We start from the raw sequence: 22,078 nt of genomic DNA on the forward strand, positions 1-22,078 counted from the left end.
GCAAGTCTCTATACTTGCATGGTTTGCCAAACCGCTTCGAATCGAATGGTTCGGAGCATGTCAAACTATATCCGGCGGCTAACTGGTGTGGTTCGGACGTTCGATTTGGAATATCAGTGAAAATGGAGTGAGGAGAATGAAAGAGAGGAAGAGAGAGACGAAGGGAGATTAGGAGAGAGAAAGGCTAGTGGTGGTCCGTCGAGGCCTCTGGGGCTTTGCGGTCCTCCATTAGATGCAAGAAGAGAGATAGAGAGAGAGGGAAAGGGAGAGAGGAGTGAGGAAAAGGAGGTGGGGAGGTTGTCGGAGGGATGCTGGGTGACCGCTGCGATCGTCAGACGGCCCAAATCCGTCTCATGGTTGCCACGGATTTGAAATAGGGATGATGCATCTGTTTCATTACATTTGTTTTAAAATGCGATAAATCCATTGCCAGCTTTACTATTTATCATATTTTTTTAAGAAAAAGTGATGAAATAGGGGTATTGGCCTGATGGATTTGGGTCGTTTGATGGCCATGACGACTATCCGACAGCCCTTTGGTGGTCTTCCCGCTTCCTTCCCCTCACTTCTCTTCTGTCCCTTCTTTTTTGGTGCTCTTATTTTCTCTCGCGGAGGATCGTGGAGCTCGAGAGGCATCGATGGCCCTCCGAAGGGCAGTGGCCACCGCCGACATCTCCACCGGCCTCTCTTTCTTTCTATCCCTCTCATTCCCTCCCTCCTCTCTTATTCTCTCTCTATTTCTCCCCGGTTTATCCCTTGTTTCTATATTGGTTCGGATCCGATACGGTATGGGGATGTATCGACTCATACCATTGGTTGGCTAGCACAGGGTTATGTTTCTGAGTCGGCGAATCTTTCTCTATAGTTTAGGCCAAATGTTTGATGGAGATGGATTATATTAGGGTCGACGGTATCACCTCAAATTGACCTATTTGGAGTGTACTGAATTGAGGCGATGGGAATTGGGATGGTTCGCCTTGTCAACTTGGAATAGAGGCTTAATTCGATTATTCCACCTCCCTCCAAACTCATGATTGCCCTTCCCCCCTGCGTTCCGTCATGTTTGAGACCCCTCTCCTAAATCAGTGCTGCTCGCTCTCCCTTTGCAACGTCATTGGTAAGCATCCCCTTTCTCTCTCTATCTCTTGCTTTGCTAGGGTTAGAGTTTCCCTTGGCTCTCTCCCTTCCTACCTCTCTTGTTCTCTCGCTTTACTAGGGTTAGGGTTTAACCTTCAGCCCAACCCCTTCGTCTGTCTTTCCTCTTCCTCTCCTTTCTCTCTTCCTCTCTTCTTTCTTCCTCTACCCCTTTCTCTTCCTATATTTGATACACCTTGAAATAGCACGGTATAAAGCCATACCATTAGGGCTAAAATCAGATCGAATACGGATCGGATACTAGCATATCCATGTCCATATTTGTTTTGTCTGACGAATACAAATACGGATGTAGATATTATTCGGATGCAAAAATTCATATCCATATTTGTTTAAACGGATATGAATATAATGCGGATATTAAAAGTATGAATATAATTATGAATATAAGTTGGATAATTAAACTTTATGATTATGGAATCAAAGATATTACTAAATATATGATAAATCAAGTTAATTGTAGGTTTATATGGTTGTATATTTTTTTTAAAAAATTATAGGTGCTACATAACAATATATAGGTTACAGATAGATTCGGATATTTGGATATAGATCGGATGGTTGTCTATCCATATCCATATCCATTTTTCTTTAACGGATATGGATACGGATATAGATATTAGTTGGATCCTCAAATTTTTGTTCATATCCGGATTGATTCAGATATGAAAATGGATCTGGATGGATATTATTCATACTACTTTTACCCCTACGTACCGTGCCAAACTGGCCGCCGGTTGGTACGCCCTCTGGTATTGGTTCGGCGAACTTTAATACTATTTCTCAAAATTTTGGTTATCCATGATAAGAATTTTCAAGAAAAAACCTTGAGCGCAATCCCCTATAGTATTATTTACATGTAAGCAAAAAAAACCTCTTGTATCAGCACCCTTCTAAGTTCATCAACCTCTCACAAATAGTTAAATTTATGTTTGTTGCAAGTTTGGACTTGCATGTTTCCATGCGCTTGTTTCTATGGTCACTAAGGATCTCACCTTTATCTTACTCATGTTTTCTAGGTTCTTTCTAGTATCTGAAACCATTAATTTAGTGCACCAAGATCTTCAGCTAACTAGATATTCATGTGCCAAAATTTTCATGCATAGACATGGTACATTGCATTTTCTTGTGCTAGAATTCCTAATGAAGAGGATTTAACTGTGTGATTTGAAGATCCTTCAAATTGCGTTCCATGATCAAATTTGATATGCATCAGCACTTGTATCAATTATCCTATTTCTAGAATAAAAAAAAGGCTCTAGATACCTCTTAGTTATGCCTAGATACTTCAACGATACATTTGAGGGTGAAAGGAGTTTCTATTTTTTTTTTTAATTTTCTTTTTGTGATAATTATGAACCTTTAATGATGGATATGATGATGGTTAGTTTTAAAGTTTATGATAATGATGTTATCATATGAAATATAGAAATTTTTACTGTCTTAATGCATCATGCTTTATGCATGTTTTTTCACACACATAAAAATGTATATTTATCCATGTTGTGTCCTTATAATCCATTTTTTTCAAGATTTGTTGTATTGGCCTATCTGTATTTGGTTGTATTCATATTCATGTCTTCCTTTATGCTTCATACATTTACCATTTCTTGACTAGCTTGTATTCAGATGTGACTGATGCATTTGAAGACTAAAAGTTTGTTGTCTATGGTTATGTTGTTGATCATGTTGTTTTTTTGGTCATGATGTTTATCAAGTTGTTATTGATGGTATTGGGATTTTGGGAGGATAAGATGTATAATTTGATCAGTCATTTGTCGGCCAAATCACAAGGCCAAGCCAAAAAAAAAAAAATCTGATTCCCTGCTTGTTGCAAATAAAAAGATGCAGGGTTTGACCAGATCTGGTAGGTCAAACACCACTTTCTTCTTTGTTAACATTGTAATGTTCTATCTAAAGGAACTTCTATTGTCTCCACATTGAATTTCATTGCTGTGAATTCAACACAGGGAATGGGTCCCCATTTCTTGTTCATTTTTGGGTCCCTTCCATTTCCTTTTGACCTTTTCATTGACTATTCTAGTGGCCTAATGAAAATCAATATCATCTGTTGCTTATTAATCTAATATAAGGGTGGCAGTGGGAGCAAATAGCCCCCTAAGGCCCACCCAAATCTGACCTAGAATTTCAGTTTTGGTCTTAGATGCAGATCCTGATCCCCAATGGGTCGGGTTTCAACTATAGGCTGATGCATACCTGATACCTGAAAACATGATATCCTAGTTTTAAATATGTTGATCTCTCTATGATATTTTTTCACTAATTAGAATCTTTCTCCTTTCATTTAATCATCTTTACTCCATCTTTGCATGTTAAAGCAGCCCTAGTCCGTAAAGTAATTCACTTTTTTTGTGGCAGCATTTGCATTGTTGTTGGTGAACATCGATACAGTGTATAGGACATCAATGGAAATCATGCAGTGACTGCCCTTTTTGTCCTTGGTCCTCATCTTCCTCTTGTCGGTCACTTTTGTTGAGATGAGGAATGAGGATGCTTCATCCAGTGTAGGCAGTGTGTCAAAATCTTCTTTTCTTGCTCCAAGCTTTGCCTTTGAGTTTTTCTCTAGAGTCCAAGAATATACTCAACAGAGCCCAACAAGTACTTGATAACAACTAAATGCCTGATTGTGAGCTTGACCCTTTTTGGGTCTATATTTGTACAAGTGAAGAGTCAAGTTCAGGACTTATGTACATAATTCGAGTTGGGGCACCTAAATTCTACCCATTGCCACCTTGATGCAATCATATATGGGAAACCTAGCATGTATAAAATGGTGCTGGGAGCACCAAAACAAGTTGCACTATCATGTTGAACATGATATTTCTCCAACCTAGGTAGATTGATTGATATATTTGTTCTTTAAATTTTATCTCATTTATCTTTTTAAAATAGTCTTCAAATTTATGATGAGGATGGTTGTTAAAAGTAGAAATTTAGAGGTCCATAGTTTATGACATTTTTAGTTTGTAAAAAATTTCATTATGATTAGGAAAGTCCTTTATCTTCAATTTTATTTTTGGTGGGTTTAGTTTTTAAGTTGCACTTGCAGGTTGGAGCAAGGAAGTTTAAATTTGTGATAATTGTAATTCTTAGGTGCTCCTTGTACCTGATCTTAGGTCATGGTCTCCTTCCTGTCATTCCCTTATCAACAAGTTTCTGTTTTTCATTCATACCAATGCTTCAGATATATTCATTGTGTTTGAAGCAAATGGTGAGCATGTAGCGGTTGGGGGTTTTCATGACAGATAGTGGCTAGTGATGCTATAGCGGATGCCATGTATCCAAGGCTGGTTACTAAAACAAGTCGATTTTTTTTTTTATGAAAAATGAGGAAAAGATATCAAGGGCAAAGCTATGAAAGATCATCTGCTTGACATCCTAACATCATGTCAACATACGTATAATGCAATGGTGCATAGCCTATTGGCATAATATCATCATCCACCTAATTTAGTAACATCAATTATGGGATAAAGATGGCCGCAATCACATAAGATCAACCATAAAATAAAGATGCCCACAATAACCCAACCTTAACTATAGAAATATGCCCACAAGCATATGAGATAATCTACCAAATAATACATGAGCATATGGATAATATACTCCTTCAAAATCTAGGCAAAAGGGTCAAATGATGGTTGACTATCCAATGATCAATCTTCATCTCTTGCTTCTAGGATGTCTACTCGAGCATTTGAACTAGAGATGCCCAAGTCATTCATCTTGATATATGGCTTTCCTTCTCCATCTCGCTTGACATTGATGATTTAGACTCAATTTCAACAATGTTGATGTTTTCATTCTTTCAAGGTTCAACGAACTAGTATCAGGGATCTTACTGTCCATCAACCGGTTTGGTGTGGTACCAATATGTATTGTACTAACCTGAAGCATACCGGAACTAGGGAGGGAGAGGGACAGAGGAAAGAAGCGAGGGGGTCAGGGATCTTGGGTGAAGGTAGGGTTACATGAGCAAGGCCTCAAGAGAGAAGTGGTGTTGGGGAATTCCATGACGGAGGGTTTTCTTGAATTGAGGAGATGGGGAGAGGTTGGAGGAAGGAGGGATGTGTGTTGATGGTTCGTGGTCATCATTGTCAATGGTGGCAATGACGATGGAACTGTAAATCAAGTGCAAGAGAGAGAAGGTAGGGTCACACGAACAAGGCCTCAAGAGAGAAGTGGAGGTGTTGGGGAATTCCATGACGGAGGGCTTTCTTGAATTGAGGAGAGGGGGAGAGGTTGGAGGAAGGAGGGACGTGTGTTGATGGTCCGTGGTCATCATTGTCAATGGTGGCAATGATGATGGAACCGTAAATCAAGTGCAAGAGAGGTGAGGATGACCAGGAGTGGGGAGGGTTGGGAGGGTTCAAGACCTATACCAACCCAAACTCATGTCTCGTCCCAATAACTGGCTAGCTTGATTCAATACACCTTGAACTGCACAGTTTGGGACAAGATGGCTGACCTTGAATTCTTTTATTTCTTTGATTGCAAAGATGAAGTAGGTCTAGCATCTTTAGTTCTGGCTCTTGGCATAGGCTTCCTCAACCATACTTCAAATCAACCCTTCATTGTGAAAGGCTTATTTGCAAAAGAATCCTTCATCGACCATTCAACAGCTTCGCCATCTTCAAATCCCTTCATTGCTGTGGGATCTCTTTTCTTGTCTAAACTCTTTTACTTGAACTTTGCATTTAACTCGACGAAGACAAAGTCATTAGCAGCTGCTTTTTAGTGGGTTTTTGCCTATAGTATAGCAGCTGCTATAGTGGGTTTTTGCTCGACATATCATGCACCTTATGCCCAATCACCATATGGCTGAAGCTTAGCATAGTGGTTTCATGCTGAAACATCTATAGCAGCCATTTGTGAAACAATGGATCCCCTAGATTTGAAAAAACAAGTAATATGTCTGGTTTCTTTAGTTGTTCTTGTATTTGATTCAGTTATTATGGTAGTGGAAGCATGTATCTTTCTTATATTTTACTTGGTAAGCATGCAGCGTCAGGTAACATCTCTGGTATATAGGGATTCGTATTTTGAATATCCTTTGTCTTTACCACTGGCTGATGATATACAATCGGTTTCTCATTATGGCGATATAAAGCCTTTTGTTTTTAATTGGCTTCAGATTCAGTGGTATCTAATAAGAGAAATTCTCCTTTTGTAAAGTCTCCAATCTTTTGATTCATGTCATTTTTCGAAAGGAAGACTATGACATGTCAGTTATGATCTTTTAGGTTGATAAGAAGACTAGTGGCTACTTATAGTTTTCTCCAATTATCTCAATTGCACCCTACATTTGCAAGGCAATAAATTTTATAACTAGCCTGTTAGTTTGAACATGTTTTTCTTTAGGTACATGTTAATGTATGAAGATGCATAAATTCATGTTGTTAGTTATAAATATCCCCTTTTTTGTGTTTGAAAACAGAAAAAGGTCACTTTTTTAGAAGCAAAGCCTCATACCAAGGGCATTATAAACAGTATATTTTTCATGCCCTGGGCTGATTTATATTTTGTGACTGGTGGGAGTGACCATGCTGTCATTCTGTGGCATGAGAATGATGATTCATGGAAGCCCAAGACCATCCATGGGAATCTTCACTCTTCAGCTGTTATGGGAGTAGCGGGACTACAGCACAAGAAGATTATATTGTCTACTGGTGCAGACAGAAGGATCATTGCATATGATGTGTTGGCTGGGAGATCTGAGTTCAAGAATCAGATAGAAAGTAAATGCATGAGCATTCTACCAAATCCTGCAGACTTCAATCTGTACATGGTGCAAACAGGGCAAGTGAATGAACTTCTAGCATAAATACTGGACTAAGAGATATTTTCTAGATTCTTATTCTGTATTAAAACTCTTCTTGCAACAGTTCTTTTGCTATTTAAAATTTTGAAAGAATTTTATCTTAATCGTTAATCTTCACTGTATCTTAGCCCTTTACATGTACGAATATTGCTAATTCGATTTTTAAGAGACTGAATAATTGCCGAATATGTGTGTGCATGTCACAACTCAGGACCTCACACATAATAACTAGCGGAAGATATTATTTCAGATCCTTGGTCTTATATAACTATGCAAAATCTAAGCAAATAATTGATATGGAACTAAACATATGCCCGCACAAGTCCAAACATACTCTGCCCTTTTAAGCCTTAGCATCCTTGCCTGGCTAAGGGTTCAAATCTATTCAAATCCAATCACGAACACTATGATTAGCTTATGGTTAACTCAAATATACTAATGCTATAGTGTCCCCTAGTACAGAGGTTATAGGCCGGGTCTACTCTGGTACTATTTGTCACAATATAGGACCTCACTTAAAATGACTAGCCAGAAAGTAATATTTGAGTTTCTTTGTTCTGTACAAGTATCCAAGATTATTCAGCAAATAACTGATATGGGACTAAACTCACGTTTGCATGGGTCCTCTGTGTGTGTGCATGCTGATTCAGTCAGCTCATAGGAACTGCATGTTTAACATCTTATCTCATGTGAACTTTTGGACTCCAACCTTGAAGTGTTTCCTTTAAAAAAAAAAAAGAACGAAAAAAAATCCTGCATCATTGTCATTCCATCTTAACAAGGAGCACCTGTGTGGGAGTTGGTTTAACTTGATGTGGACTTTGAGATGACCAAATTGAGATATGATAACCTGCACCATGACAACCTTGAAACCATTTTATCAAACTTCCATAAGGACTACATATATCTTGATTATTCATTAGCAACAACAGTCGCACTAGAATAACATTACTGAAAATAAAGGAGAAAAACTGTTTATTTGATTAATATTCGACAGTTCAATTGCTGGTCTGGATCACTGTTAAGAATTTCTTTTTCTTTTGTTTCTCTTAATATTGATTTTGATGAAATTGTAAGAAGGCAGCAGAATATGAATTTCATGCCAAAAAAAAAAAAAAAATCTTAAGAGCTAATTTACTAAAGATTTTCTTGCAACATGGGAGGTCCTTATGTTGAGATTCCAATGCTTGTCAAAAATTGTTATTTACTAGGTGTAATGCAAGCAGCTGGTAAACATATCTAGAACTACCGTGTAGTTAAAGGGTTGGTTATAGGCTTAAGTTACCATGCAGAATATAAACTTTGGCAGACATTAATTTAAGGGCTGAGAAAAAGCCAAGTTTATTTTGGAAATCTTTCCAAAGCCTGGTGGATGAAGTGAAGAGATGCTTTGATATTCTATTATTGTTATGTGCCTTCAAGTCAAACTAAAGGTAAAATTCTGTAAGATTAGTAGGCCCTGTTTTTATAGAATGTTGTGCAATGAAGATTCCAAGCAGACAAGAAGAATGGCAGAGATGAGAAAGCTGCACGTATGCACAATGCCAGGATGTGTCATGCATGGTGTATTGCCATATGTTATGGCACACAAATACAATATATGGTGATATGAATAAAATATTGTGGCTTAGGCTGCTCTCATTTGAATCACAAGTTGATCGTCTTAGGTCTAGGGCATCAAATTTTCATTCCCTCCCTTTAAGCAACTTATGATGGTTTTCCAATGCTTAGTTCAGATGTCTTTCGGTAAAGTAAGATTTGAACAATTCATTATCAAGATATCTACTGACAATCTTGGCACACAAGTTTAGTCTGAGCAGCAGTACTATTGTTAGGTTAAGATTGTTGTCATCTTATGTCGTATTCATCTTTCATGTATAATATGTTGATACAAGCAAATTGCTACACTATGCGTATATTAATATCTTAGAGCAAATATATGATTTATAATAACAATTTCAAAATCAGGACTTCTTTCCCTAAAAAATGTTCTTTTAAGCTTATGTGGTTGTAGTTATACTAATTAGGCTGTTGACTACATAATGCAATACATTGTGCATGTTTATTAGCTATCAACTTGCATGTTTTGGATAATTTACATTGTAATATTCCTTTAAATGACTTAGAAACTTTATCAAATTTCAGAACATGTGGTGGGGAAGGAAGGAAAGAAAGGTAGGTAGATAGATAGATAGATAGAAAGGAAAACCATATTAGACTGTGATGCTTATGATGCTTTGCTTCTCTCTCTTTTTCTTTTTTAATTTGTTATATTTAAATACATACTTATGAACGTGCCAGTTCCTTTGAGCATGCTACCTTAGTTTGTTGAAGTCCAAGCAGAGTTAAGCTATTGGAAACTACATGGAGCTTGCAGCTCTTGAAACTAACCTTCTTAAGAAAGACCTACTAAGTAGGCACTTTTGAGGATGCTCCTTTTACCTTTTTTCTTTTTCAGAAAATGTGGTTGTGTTACTTGTTTATATCTTCTACTAATATGTTCCCTATTTCTATGAATCATCAGTCATGTTGCCTCATGCTCCTTTTACACCCCCTGTTGTTTTTGTGTTTGCTTATTTTGGCAGCCTTCTTTTTTTTTTTTTTTTTTTTTGCAGAGCACCCGGTAAGCAGCTTCGGTTATTTGATGTGCGGCTAAGGCAGACTGAGGTTCATGTTTTCGGGTGGAAACAAGAAAGCAGTGAATCCCAATCTGCATTGATTAATCAGGCATGGTCTCCCGATGGTCTATTTTTATCATCTGGTTCAGCTGACCCCATGATTCATATCTTTGACATCAGATATGATGGGCGTACCCCTTCTCAATCTGTGCGAGCTCACCAGAAGCGAGTATTCAAAGCTGTATGGCACCAATCGCTGCCACTTCTCACCTCCATATCATCTGACCTGAACATCGGACTACACAAGATAGCCTAAGAGATTTTGTAGCTTGGGTTGTTTACACCACAAAAAAAATCATTATTTAGGGTTTAACCTCATTTTGTTTCTTTCATCAAGCGATGCTGTGGCCTTGGGCACTTTAAATTTTTGAAAAAGTATGTTGATCAAGAGATGAGCACATTGATTAGGGTTCGAGGTTGTATTCATTTCAAATGGTTTCAGTATAATTGTAGATAATACGATCTATGCTACTGAAGGGGCAAGATATAAATTACTAAATCATTGAAGCTACCTTTTGATGTTATAGGTTTAAGTGAGCTAATACAAGGGTTCAAATGTTCCATCTAGATGCATGTTTTTCTTTAGTCTGCATCTTGCTAGCATGCATATTGTGCTTTCCTGGTGTATGAAGAAATATATCTATGCTTTGTGCGAGCAGGGTCTAGGTGAACTCGAATCAGGCCTAGAAAAATAAACTACAAACAGGTTAGCAGTTTCTGAATGTGTTTTTATGCTGATGATGATGCAAATATCCTTAGGAGTGCATCTGTTGTAACCTGAATGCGAGAAAAACCTCCTTTCTGGCTTATAGCCTTTTACTGGGCATGATGTAATAAACAACAGTTGCCAAATTTTTGTTGCACCATGGTTAGCGTGTTTCAGAAATGAGGGGCATAGTTAGATAGACTCCGAGTCTCTAAGCAAGATAACACATTAGATGCAAATCTAATAATAGCTGTGTCCAATGTGAGGTTAAGATATTTTCTAGCAGAGAGGGTTAGCGCCCTCAGAATGTGCCCGTGTTCACCTCTAGGTGGGGGTATATAGACCACTGCCAGGGAATGCAAGTTTAATTTGTGATTATTGAGGTGGGTTCGGTTGATGAGATTTGTTTCACTTGCCTTGATGGATCTAGGTATAGTGTTTGGGTTTTTAGTTCCAGGGGGCCCTCAGTGAAGAGGGCAAAGGGTGTTGTACCCTACCTCTTTTCCATACGTCGAGATCGAATTGGAAAAAAAGATGTAATAAATCAGAAGAAATCTGAGGAGAGATATGATGAATCCAAAGTAAATTTCATCTCTTGGAGCAAAGTGTGATCAAGTTTTAGTTCCCATCTACCTAGAATTAAAACAAAATATAAAAAAAATTTTGGAAAAGGAGAGAGAGTATTGAATTTGCTCTGGTGGTTTGATTGGCTTGCCTCCTGGATAGGATAAGTTAGACGGCGCCTTCTATTTTAGCACTCCTTGATGTACCTTTTGCTCTTGGATCTTCTAGATCTAGGCTTTAGGAATCTTGGAAGAATGGCTTTCGGAATCTTGGAAGAGTCGTGTGGTGGTTAAATCGACAAACTAATGGGCTAGATTTAAAATTTAGTTGTTTTAATATTTAAATTGATGATAGTTGCGCACGCGCGCGTCAAGGAGGGGTGGTGGCGTAGACGTCATTTCACCATTTCTCCCTAGTTTTACCTTTTCTCGAGTTTCTCCTAATTTCCTAAGATAACACTAGAATGAATGAACAAATTGAAAGTCCTCTAAGGCTCTCTCTTAATGGATATTAAAAGGGAGGGACATGTTAATCAAGGGTTAGATCTAGAGATCATGTAGGTTTTTTAAGATGTAATTGTTAGATGTCTAGTGGCAGCATGTGCTTAAAAGAGTAAGCTTCACTTAGATCAAGCCAATGAAGGGCTAATATTAAGCCTGAACTAGCACAACTTGATCCAAATCTAAATTTTTATTTAGTCCACATATTTTTAATGGATTAGTCATGTTTGTTCTCTCAAAATTGGATGATTTTAGGAGGTGAAACATGGTGAGTTACTTTTTTTCTTTTTTGAACCTAGCTACATTAAGCCCCAGTATAAATGCAACCATCGGCATCATCAGGCAAAATAAGTCTTGAAAATGATGTGGAATCTCAGTAGCAAACTCCAAAACCACACTACACTACCAGTGTGTTTAGTCATAAAAGATGCTATCCAATCAGCTGTATTGTTCCCCTCTTGTAGATGTGCCTGATTGGGAAGTAGAAACATCGTGCAATCAGTCTTTGAGCATCAGCTAGCAAGGGAAGCTAATTTTCAGGGGCTCAAACTTAGTAGATAGCTATGAGATTACCATCCTAGAGTCTCCCTCTAAGATGACTTTGTTAGCTTAGAATTTAGAAACAATATACACTAAATCCTCCCATGCCACCCTTAGCTCAGTCTGAGGCACCATCGAGTCAAAGAGAGAGAACCCACTAGCAGCAACAAGATGTGATATCCTGTCACGCCCCCGACCCGAGATTTGAATCGAGGGTCATGGCAACCGCCGCATATTTATAGAATACTTTTTTCATAAGCATGCAAGGCATCTCATCATGATATCTTCACAAATAGTTAAATAAATTTTTCTTCATTCAATAATCAAACCTTGGTTCAAATAACAAATCCAAACTAAGTGTTCAAAAGAAAGTAACTGTCTGACAAAGTCAATACTAAAAACAAAACTAAAGGTCTTGAATCAATTCTGAGAAAATCCTAAATCAATGAGTTAACTCCATCTCTAATCGCTCTCCCAACCAAAATCCCGCATCATGCTAATTTTCTGGATCTGTAAGAAAAACATAAAACTTATCATCAGCTAAATAGCCCAGTAAGCAGTGTATACCTTTAACTGAATAATCAGGCAAATAATACTATGCATAACTGTTGGTGCAAAAATCCGCTTGCGCCGGAGAAGCTGGAGTTGGGGAAGTCGCGGTCGCCGTCGGGACCTGCAAAGGAAATCTAAACCAGAGGTGGGGTTGCTCCGGCAAGACCCTCCGACGCTCAAGTCAGTTCTCTGCCTCAACAAGAATGGAGCGCTCGAACGGAGAATTTAGCAGAGTTTTTAGACAAAAAGATGAGAGCTTATAGCATAACGTATCTGGGTCCCCCTTTTTATAGGCGGAGGAGGTAACGGATTGATGGCGACGTTCGTAACCGTCTAGTAGTGGGCCGTCCATAGTCAGGTGGAAATTATTGCGAAGGGTAGTGGAGTGGAACCGTGGCTATTGCTATGGCCTGCCACGTGGAGCCTGTTGTAGGTAGTGGAGCGGCATCCGTTGCTGCTAATTGCCAGGGAGTAGTGGAGTCATGCAGCACCCGCCGCAGGGAGTGGAGCAGAATCATGGCCGTTGATACAGCCTGTCAGAGAGTAATGGGGTCGCGTAGGGTCCGCCGCAGGAAGTGGAGCAGGATCGTGGCCGTTAAAACAGCCTGTCAGGGAGTGTAGATCCATCAGTTGAAGCTCGGCAGTGGTCGGAGCTGATGACGGAGTTCGGCTCCCGTAGGAGTCCGGACGGAGTCCTCTGCAACTAAAGTCAGGTGGAAAGTCCGGCTCCCGTGGGAGTCCGGACGGATCTTACCGGCAATCGGAGTCAGCGACGGAGCCCGGCTCTTGTGGGAGTCCGGGCGGAGTCCCCCTTGCGGTTGAAGTTGTCGGCGGAGTCCGGCTCCCGTAGGAGTCCGGACGGAGTCTGTTTGCAGCCGTTGGTGTCGAGAACGAAGCCCGGCTCCCGTAGGAGTCCGGGCGGAGTCTTCCTGCAATCAAAGTCAAAGGCAAGGTCCGGCTCCCGTAGGAGTCCGGACGGGGCTTACCAGCAGTTGATGTTGAGGACGGAGCCCGGCTCCCGTGGGAGTCCGGGCGGAGTCAACTTGAGATCGAAGTTGTCGGCGGAGTCCGGCTCCCGTAGGAGTCCGGACGAAGTCTGTCTGCAGCCGTTGGAGTCGAGGACGAAGCCCGGCTCCCGTAGGAGTCCGGGCGGAGTCTTCCTGCAATTAAGATCAAAGGCGAGGTCCGGCTCCCGTAGGAGTCCGGACGGGGCTTACTCGCAGTCGATGTTGAGGATGGAGCTCGGCTCCCGTGGGAGTCCGGGCGGAGTCAACTTGAGATCGAAGTTGTCGGCGGAGTCCGGCTCCCGAAGGAGTCCGGACGAAGTCTGTCTGCAGCCGTTGGAGTCGAGGACGAAGCCCGGCTCCCGTAGGAGTCCGGGCGGAGTCTTCCTGCAATTAAAGTCAAAGGCGAGGTCTGGCTCCCGTAGGAGTCCGGACGGGGCTTACCAGCAGTTGATGTTGAGGACGGAGCCCGGCTCCCGTGGGAGTCCGAGCGGAGTCAACTTGAGATCGAAGTTGTCGGCGGAGTCCGGCTCCCGTAGGAGTCCGGACGAAGTCTGTCTGCAGCCGTTGGAGTCGAGGACGAAGCCCGGCTCCCGTAGGAGTCCGGGCGGAGTCTTCCTACAATTAAGGTCAAAGGCGAGGTCCGGCTCCCGTAGGAGTCCGGATGGGGCTTACCCGCAGTCGATGTTGAGGACGGAGCCCGGCTCCCGTGGGAGTCCGGGCGGAGTCAACTTGAGATCGAAGTTGTCGGCGGAGTCCGGCTCCCGTAGGAGTCCGGACGAAGTCTGTCTGCAGCCGTTGGAGTCGAGGACGAAGCCCGGCTCCCGTAGGAGTCCGGGCGGAGTCTTCCTGCAATTAAAGTCAAAGGCGAGGTCCGGCTCCCGTAGGAGTCCGGACGGGGCTTACCAGCAGTTGATGTCGAGGACGGAGCCCGGCTCCCGTGGGAGTCCAGGCGGAGTCAACTTGAGATCGAAGTTGTCGGTGGAGTCCGGCTCCCGTAGGAGTCCGGACGGAGTCTGTCTGCAGCCGTTGGTGTCGAGAATGAAGCCTGGCTCCCGTAGGTGTCCGGGCGGAGTCTTCCTGCAATCAAAGTCAAAGGCGACGTCCGGCTCCCATAGGAGTCCGGACGGGGCTTACCAGCAGTTGATGTTGAGGACGGAGCCCGGCTTCTGTGGGAGTCCGGGCGGAGTCAACTTGAGATCAAAGTTGTCGGCGGAGTCCGGCTCCCGTAGGAGTCCGGACGGAGTCTGTCTGCAGCCGTTGGTGTCGAGAACGAAGCCCGGCTCCCGTAGGAGTCCGGGCGGAGTCTTCCTGCAATCAAAGTCAAAGGCGAGGTCCGGCTCCCGTAGGAGTCCGGACGGGGCTTACCAGCAGTTGATGTTGAGGACGGAGCCCGGCTCCCGTGGGAGTCCAGGTGGAGTCAACTTGGAGCTGATTCTGTTGAGGACTTCGCTGTGGGTATTTTATACCCAACACCAATCATGTTGGTGCAAAAATCCGCTTGCGCCGGAGAAGCTGGAGTTGGGGAAGTCGTGATCGCCGCCGGGACCTGCAAAGGAAGTCTAAACCGGAGGTGGGGTTGCTCCGGCAAGACCCTCCGACGCTCAAGTCAGTTCTCTGCCTCAACAAGAATGGAGCGCTCGAACGGAGAATTTAGCAGAGTTTTTAGACAAAAAGACGAGAGCTTATAGCATAACGTATCTGGGTCCCCCTTTTTATAGGCGGAGGAGGTAACGGATTGATGGCGACGTTCGTAACCGTCTGGTAGTGGGCCGTCCATAGTCAGGTGGAAATTATTGCAAAGGGTAGTGGAGCGGAACCGTGGCTATTGCTATGGCCTGCCACGTGGAGCCTGTTGCAGGTAGTGGAGCGGCGTCCGTTGCTGCTAATTGCCAGGGAGTAGTGGAGTCACGCAGCACCGCCGTAGGGAGTGGAGCAGAATCATGGCCGTTGATATAGCCTGTCAGAGAGTAATGGGGTCGCGTAGGGTCCGCCGCAGGAAGTGGAGCAGGATTGTGGCCGTTAAAACAGCCTGTCAGGGAGTGCAGATCTATCAGTTGAAGCTCGACAGTGGTCAGAGCTGATGACGGAGTTCGGCTCCCGTAGGAGTCCGGGCGGAGTCCTCTGCAACTAAAGTCAGGTGGAAAGTCCGGCTCCCGTGGGAGTCCGGACGGATCTTACCGGCAATCGGAGTCAGCGACGGAGCCCGGCTCTTGTGGGAGTCCGGGCGGAGTCCCCCTTGCGGTTGAAGTTGTCGGCGGAGTCCGACTCCCGTAGGAGTCCGGACGGAGTCTGTCTGCAGCCGTTGGTGTCGAGAACGAAGCCCGGCTCCCGTAGGAGTCCGGGCGGAGTCTTCCTACAATCAAAGTCAAAGGCGAGGTCCGGCTCCCGTAGGAGTCCGGACGGGGCTTACCAGCAGTTGATGTTGAGGACGGAGCCCGGCTCCCGTGGGAGTCCGGGCGGAGTCAACTTGAGATCGAAGTTGTCGGCGGAGTCCGGCTCCCATAGGAGTCCGGACGAAGTCTGTCTGCAGCCGTTGGAGTCGAGGATGAAGCCCGGCTCCCGTAGGAGTCCGGGCGGAGTCTTCCTGCAATTAAAGTCAAAGGCGAGGTCCGGCTCCCGTAGGAGTCCGGACGGGGCTTACCAGTAGTTGATGTTGAGGACGGAGCCCGGCTCCCGTGGGAGTCCGGGCGGAGTCAACTTGAGATGAAGTTGTCGGCAGAGTCCGGCTCCCGTAGGAGTCCGGACGAAGTCTGTCTGCAGCCGTTGGAGTCGAGGATGAAGCCCGGCTCCCGTAGGAGTCCGGGCGGAGTCTTCCTGCAATCAAAGTCAAAGGCGAGGTCCGGCTCCCGTAGGAGTCCGGATGGGGCTTACCAGCAGTTGATGTTGAGGACGGAGCCCGACTCCCGTGGGAGTCCGGGCGGAGTCAACTTGAGATCGAAGTTATCGACGGAGTCCGGCTCCCGTAGGAGTCCGGACGAAGTCTGTCTGCAGCCGTTGGAGTCGAGGATGAAGCCCGGCTCCCGTAGGAGTCCGGGCGGAGTCTTCCTGCAATTAAAGTCAAAGGCGAGGTACGACTCCCGTAGGAGTCCGGACGGGGCTTACCAGCAGTTGATGTTGAGGACGGAGCCCGGCTCCCGTGGGAGTCCGGGCGGAGTCAACTTGGAGCTGATTCTGCTGAGGGCTTCGGCTGTGGGTATAGCAGTTGATGTTGAGGACGGAGCCCGGCTCCCATGGGAGTCTGGGCGGAGTCAACTTGGAGCTGATTCTGCTGAGGGCTTCGGCTGTGGGTATAGCAGTTGATGTTGAGGACGGAGCCCAGCTCCCGTGGGAGTCTGGGCGGAGTCAACTTGGAGCTGATTCTGCTGAGGGCTTCGGCTGTGGATATTTTATACCCAACACCAGTCCCCCTACTTTCGAGTTTGAATTTCGAATGAAGGAAGTACAGAGAGATGGGCACAGCCGAAGCCGTCCCCTCGAATCCTGCGCACCGCCGCTCCCAGATATTTTGGCATTAAATGTGTGCATATCGGAACTCTTTTTCTGGTTAAGGTGACCTGAAGAGTCTTTTCGGAACTCCCGCCGAAATGCGATCCCAAGCGTCGCTCTACGAAATCTGCGAACGGTTAATCCTTGATAGCGGTGAGGGGGACATGCAGAGCACGTGGCATGCATCGGTTGGCCCAGGTACGTCTGCTGCCATAACTGCGCTAAGATTCGCTGGCTATTTAAACCCCCCCTTCTCTCCCTTCGGGGTTTCATTCTGCCGAGAAGACGGCACCCTTCTTTCATCTGAGAGCCTAGCTACTCAGCTACTTCCCCCGCACCGGTCCTTGCCGTCTTCAGCCCCCCAATTCTTCTCTAAGGGGTTCCCACGCCATGTCCTCTACCCCGGAGGCCATCCTTGAAGGGATGTCTAGGCTTGGAGGAAGGCGAGGAGGAGAACAGCAGTCGGTGAGGATCCTCATCGTTTCAAAGGGGGCTCAAAGAAGAATTCCTTCAACAACAGGGGTTTAATAATGGGGGCCGCCGGTAAAGTTATTCTGCCCGAGAATTTCGAAGTAGCAAGACGGGGTGATACCGGTCAAGAGGGTAGAGCTTTCGTCACAAGCTGTGACGGGATCCTTGATGCCGTCGGGGCCGAGGGACCAGAAGCGGTCGGCGTCGATGGTGGGGCAGTGGAATTTGTTGCGGGGATGGTGGAAGTAGCGCATACCGACCTTGCCGGAGTATTTTGGGTGGCGGCTGTCGCGGAGCATTCAGAGATGGAGCATATCTTTGGCATCACCGTTGCCTCCAAGGTGACTCCGGCTCTTCTTGAAACAGGTCTTCGTCACTGCTACCGTTGCCTTTACCGCCCCCGAGAATCTATCCCACCCTTTTCCCCCTAGGGTTGGGACTTCGGAGATGGAGCGAAGCGAGATGGGATGAGAGCCGATAGGTTCGTTACACGCACTGGAGAACACGGCTGAGAAGGACAGAGACGGGAAGAGGAGTTTGCAGCTTGGAGCGGCCTCCGGTATATCCTTTCCAAGCTGTGTTCGCGAGGCTTGCAATGATGTATATCTTCTTTTTTTTTTTTCTTGACCCACCAGATCTTGTAACGTATATTTTATTAAATGAAAAGGAGATTTTGTTATCTTGTCTGCATCTTGCATCGAATAGTTGTCTGTCGAACTTCTTCATTTTCCTTTCCTCTTTCTTCCTCCTTTTCTTCTTTTCTTTTTCATGTCGTTCTAAGGTCATCGACGACCTCTTTTATTCGTGTAGGGTTGTTATTTGCCGAGCTCCTTTTCGACTTTTACGCTGTTCGAAGATACCCGATTGTCATTCAGTCAATGGCTGCAGGTTCGCTTGGGGCCATTCGGGCCCGGGGTCCCTCCTAGGGCTTGAATTCGGGGATCCGAGCCTCTGTCACCCTAAGGGAGTTGTCTTATTTTGCGCCGAAAGCTTCCTTGAAAGCTGGGACTCCCATCGGGAGTCCCAATCCTTGCTGTGACAGGGTTTTTATACCTCGGACACTGTTTGTTTTCCAATCGTCACTGTTGTAATTCATTGCCTTCCTTTTTCGCTTGGAGTTTTTCTCTGCTGAAGCCGAGGCGAAGTTCGGCTCCCGTGGGAGTCCGATCGGAGAATCCCTCTCGAAGTTGGAGTTATGGGTGGAGCCCGGCTCCCGTAGGAGTCCGGGCGGAGCCTTCCTTGGCATCGTGGATAGAGCCCGGCTCCTGTAGGAGTCAGGGCGAAGTCTTCCTGCAATCAAGGCCATAGGCGAAGTCCGACTCCCGTAGGAGTCCGGACAAGGCTTACCGGCAGTTGCTGTTGTCGGCAGAGTCCGGCTCCCGTAAGAGTCCGGACGGAGTTGTCCTGTAGTCGATGTCGGTGACGGAGCCCGGCTCCCGTAGGAGTCCGGGCTGGGCTTACCACCGGTCGAAGTTGCTTAAGCTAGGGCAAGGTTTTCCTCTTGGGGGGCGCATATGGGCGTTGCAGGGCCTCTCCCCCCATCCGGTCTAAAAGAACCGGGTCTTTGACTTTGTTCATGTCAGGACGAGGTCCTCCTCCTGTTCCTGGCATGGCTGTGGGGGCGCATATGGGCGTTGCAAGGCCTCTCCCCCCATCCGGTCTAAATGGAACCGGGCCTTCGACTTTGCTCAAGTTAGGGCGAGGTTCTCCTCCTGTCCCTAACAGGGCTGTGGGGGCACATATGGGCGTTGTAAGGCCTCTCCCCCCATCCGGTCTAAAAGAAACCGGGCCTTCGACTTTGCTCAAGTTAGGGCAAGGTTCTCCTCCTGTCCCTAACAGGGCGTGGGGGCACATATGGGCGTTGTAAGGCCTCTCCCCCCATCCGGTCTAAAAGAACCGGGCCTTTGACTTTGCTCAAGTTAGGGCGAGGTTCTCCTCCTATCCCTAACAAGGCTGTGGGGGCACATATGGGCGTTGTAAGGCCTCTCCCCCCATCCAGTCTAAATAGAACCGGGCCTTCGACTTTATGAGGTTGCCCTTTTGCTTTTGATACAGTTTGTTTGAATTGTCCAAAGACATATGGGTATGCGATTTTTGATTAAAACGAAGTTACTGGTAGTACATCCGTAAGTTTTCTGAGCTCCACGATCGCGGGAGGTCGGCTCCTCCGAGCTCCTTAAGATAATAAGTTCCGGGCCGGACTACTTCTTTGACCTCATAAGGTCCCTCCCAGTTTGGGACGAGTTTCCCCCGGTCCTGAGGTTGCGAGACAGCAGCTCGTCGAAGCACTAGATCTCCTACTTTAAAGGCTTTGTTCTTGACCCGGGCGTTGTAATATCGAGCAACTTTCTGTCTGTAGGCTGCCATTCGGACCTGAGCGATCTCCCATCTTTCTTCCAGTAGGTCGAGGTTGGCTCTAAGACTTTGTGAATTTTGGTGTTCGTCGAATGCCATGACTTGTGCTGATGGGAGTTTAAGCTCGATCGGGATGACGGCTTCCATTCCGAAGGCTAAAGCAAAGGGGGTCTCCCCCATAGGTAACCTTTGGGTAGTTCGATATGCCCATAGCACATGATAAAGCTCGTCCGCCCAAGTTCCTTTTGCTTTTTCAAGCTTTGTCTTAATCCCCTGCAAAAGGGTTCTATTAGTCACCTCAGCTTCGCCGTTCGCCTGAGGATGGGCTACTGATGTGAAGTTGTGGGAGATGTTTAGATCTTCACAGAATTCGGTGAATCTTTCTCCCGCGAATTGCCGTCCATTATCAGTGATTAGGGTTCTAGGCAGATCGAACCTGCATATAATTGACTTCCAGACGAAATCTTGTACTTTCGCTTCTGTGATTTTTGCTAGTGGTTCGGCTTCAACCCATTTGGTGAAGTAGTCGATCGCTATAAGGAGAAACTTCCTTTGTCCAGACGCCATGGGAAAGGGGCCAAGGATGTCCATCCCCCATTGTGCAAAAGGCCATGGGGCACTCAAGGGTGTGAGCTCGGTGGCGGGCTGTCTCTGGATGTTGGCGTATCTCTGGCATCGATCACACTTTTTAACATATTTAATCGAATCATGATGCATCGTTGGCCAGTAATATCCTTGGCGGAGTAGCTTATGGGATAAAGATCTAGCTCCCAAATGGTTTCCGTAAACTCCCTCGTGTACTTCCCATAAGGCGTAGTCAGCTTCCAAGGGCCGGAGGCATCTTAAGAGGGGCAAGGAGTATGATCTTTTGTACAATTTGCCCTCATGAAGGATGTACCGGGAGGCTTGATTTCGGAGCTTCCGAGCCTCCTTCGCATCCTGGGAGAGAACTCCATCTCTAAGATAGGTTATCAGCGGGTCGACCCAGCTGGGCTCGTGGTCGATCTCCATTACGGGCCGTGATTCTTCTGTACTTGGATGTTTTAGAACTTCAAAGAGGATGCCTTTGGGCAATTCGGCCGAAGCCGATGTCGCCAGCTTGGAGAGAAGATCGACTCTGGTATTCTCCAGCCTTGGAATCTGCCTGATGTCGAAACTGCTAAAGGCGGGGGTAAGCTCCTTTACCTTCTCAAGATATTTGGCCATACTGTCCTCCCGCGCTTCATAACTCCCGCTGACTTGTCCCACCACTAGTTGGGAGTCGCTGTGTACCTGGAGTTGACCTATTCCCAGCTCTTTGGCGATCCTTAATCCTACGATCAGAGCTTCATATTCCGCTCCATTATTTGTTGCGGGAAACTCGAAACGCAGAGCGTACTCCGCGATGACTCCCTCCGGGCTGACCAAGATCAGGCCTGCACCCGCGCCTGCCATGTTGGAAGATCCATCCACATAGAGGGTCCAAAAGCAATCGGAGGGATTGGCTCCTTCGTTGGGGGAGTTCGGTTGAGACTTCAAGTCGTCAACTTTGCTTTGCTCAGGTTCGGCCTCCTCTGGGATGGTGCACTCTACTATGAAATCTGTCAATATTTGGACCTTTACTGCTGGTCTAGGTCTGTAGTTGATGTCGAATTTCAATATGTAATTTCATGAAATCATATTCATACTGTCAATCATATTTAAAAGTCAATTCATCATAATTTTCAATTATGCTTTTCTTCTTAATTTCATCAATTTCTTAAATTCTTCTTACCAACCATGACTATGACCACATTATCCCTATGGCAGGGTCATAATACCGCGTATCTGCTTGCGGTGGGCTGCGAATCATCTGGCAGCAAAGTCCTTTGGAACCGCTGGTCTAACTGGCGGTTTTGTCGCTGGTCTATCTGGCGACATGTCGCTGGTCTTACTGGCGATGTAAACCCTCAGGACAGTCAATTGCCAACGTATATGCCCCCATTGGTGGGGTCCTCAACACAGTTAGGTTGTCAATTTCATATTATCTTCTAATTCATATATTATTTTCAAGAATAATGAAATTAATTGATATTCGAGTCAAATCAATTATAACATTCTCATAATAATTGCTCAGCAAATAACATCATTCAATAAATAATTTTCTATCATAAATAATTCCAACAATTATTTCAATAAATAATTTCAATCACAATCATGCATAAATTTATTTAAATCATAATTTATCAGATAAATTCAGTAAA

The 22,078-nt window shown here is 45.1% G+C and overlaps 1 protein-coding gene across 2 annotated transcripts in view; it reads left to right on the plus strand.

Moving 5' to 3' along the window:
* LOC105035391 (uncharacterized) overlaps positions 1-10,242 on the plus strand; it is a 36,970-nt gene extending 26,728 nt beyond the window's left edge. The window contains exons 6-8 of one of the 2 annotated variants that reach the window (XM_019847320.3): positions 6,614-6,975; positions 9,613-9,724; positions 9,796-9,976. In XM_019847320.3, coding sequence (XP_019702879.1) covers positions 6,614-6,975; positions 9,613-9,724; positions 9,796-9,801 — 480 coding nt within the window. In that variant the 3' untranslated portion in view covers positions 9,802-9,976. Of the gene's footprint in view, positions 1-6,613; positions 6,976-9,612 lie in introns of both variants that reach the window. The other variant, XM_010910939.3, reaches the window with a different exon arrangement.
* The last annotated feature ends 11,836 nt before the right edge of the window (positions 10,243-22,078 follow it).

Source organism: Elaeis guineensis, chromosome 8 (assembly GCF_000442705.2).
Source record: "Elaeis guineensis isolate ETL-2024a chromosome 8, EG11, whole genome shotgun sequence".
Lineage (NCBI taxonomy): Eukaryota > Viridiplantae > Streptophyta > Magnoliopsida > Arecales > Arecaceae > Elaeis > Elaeis guineensis.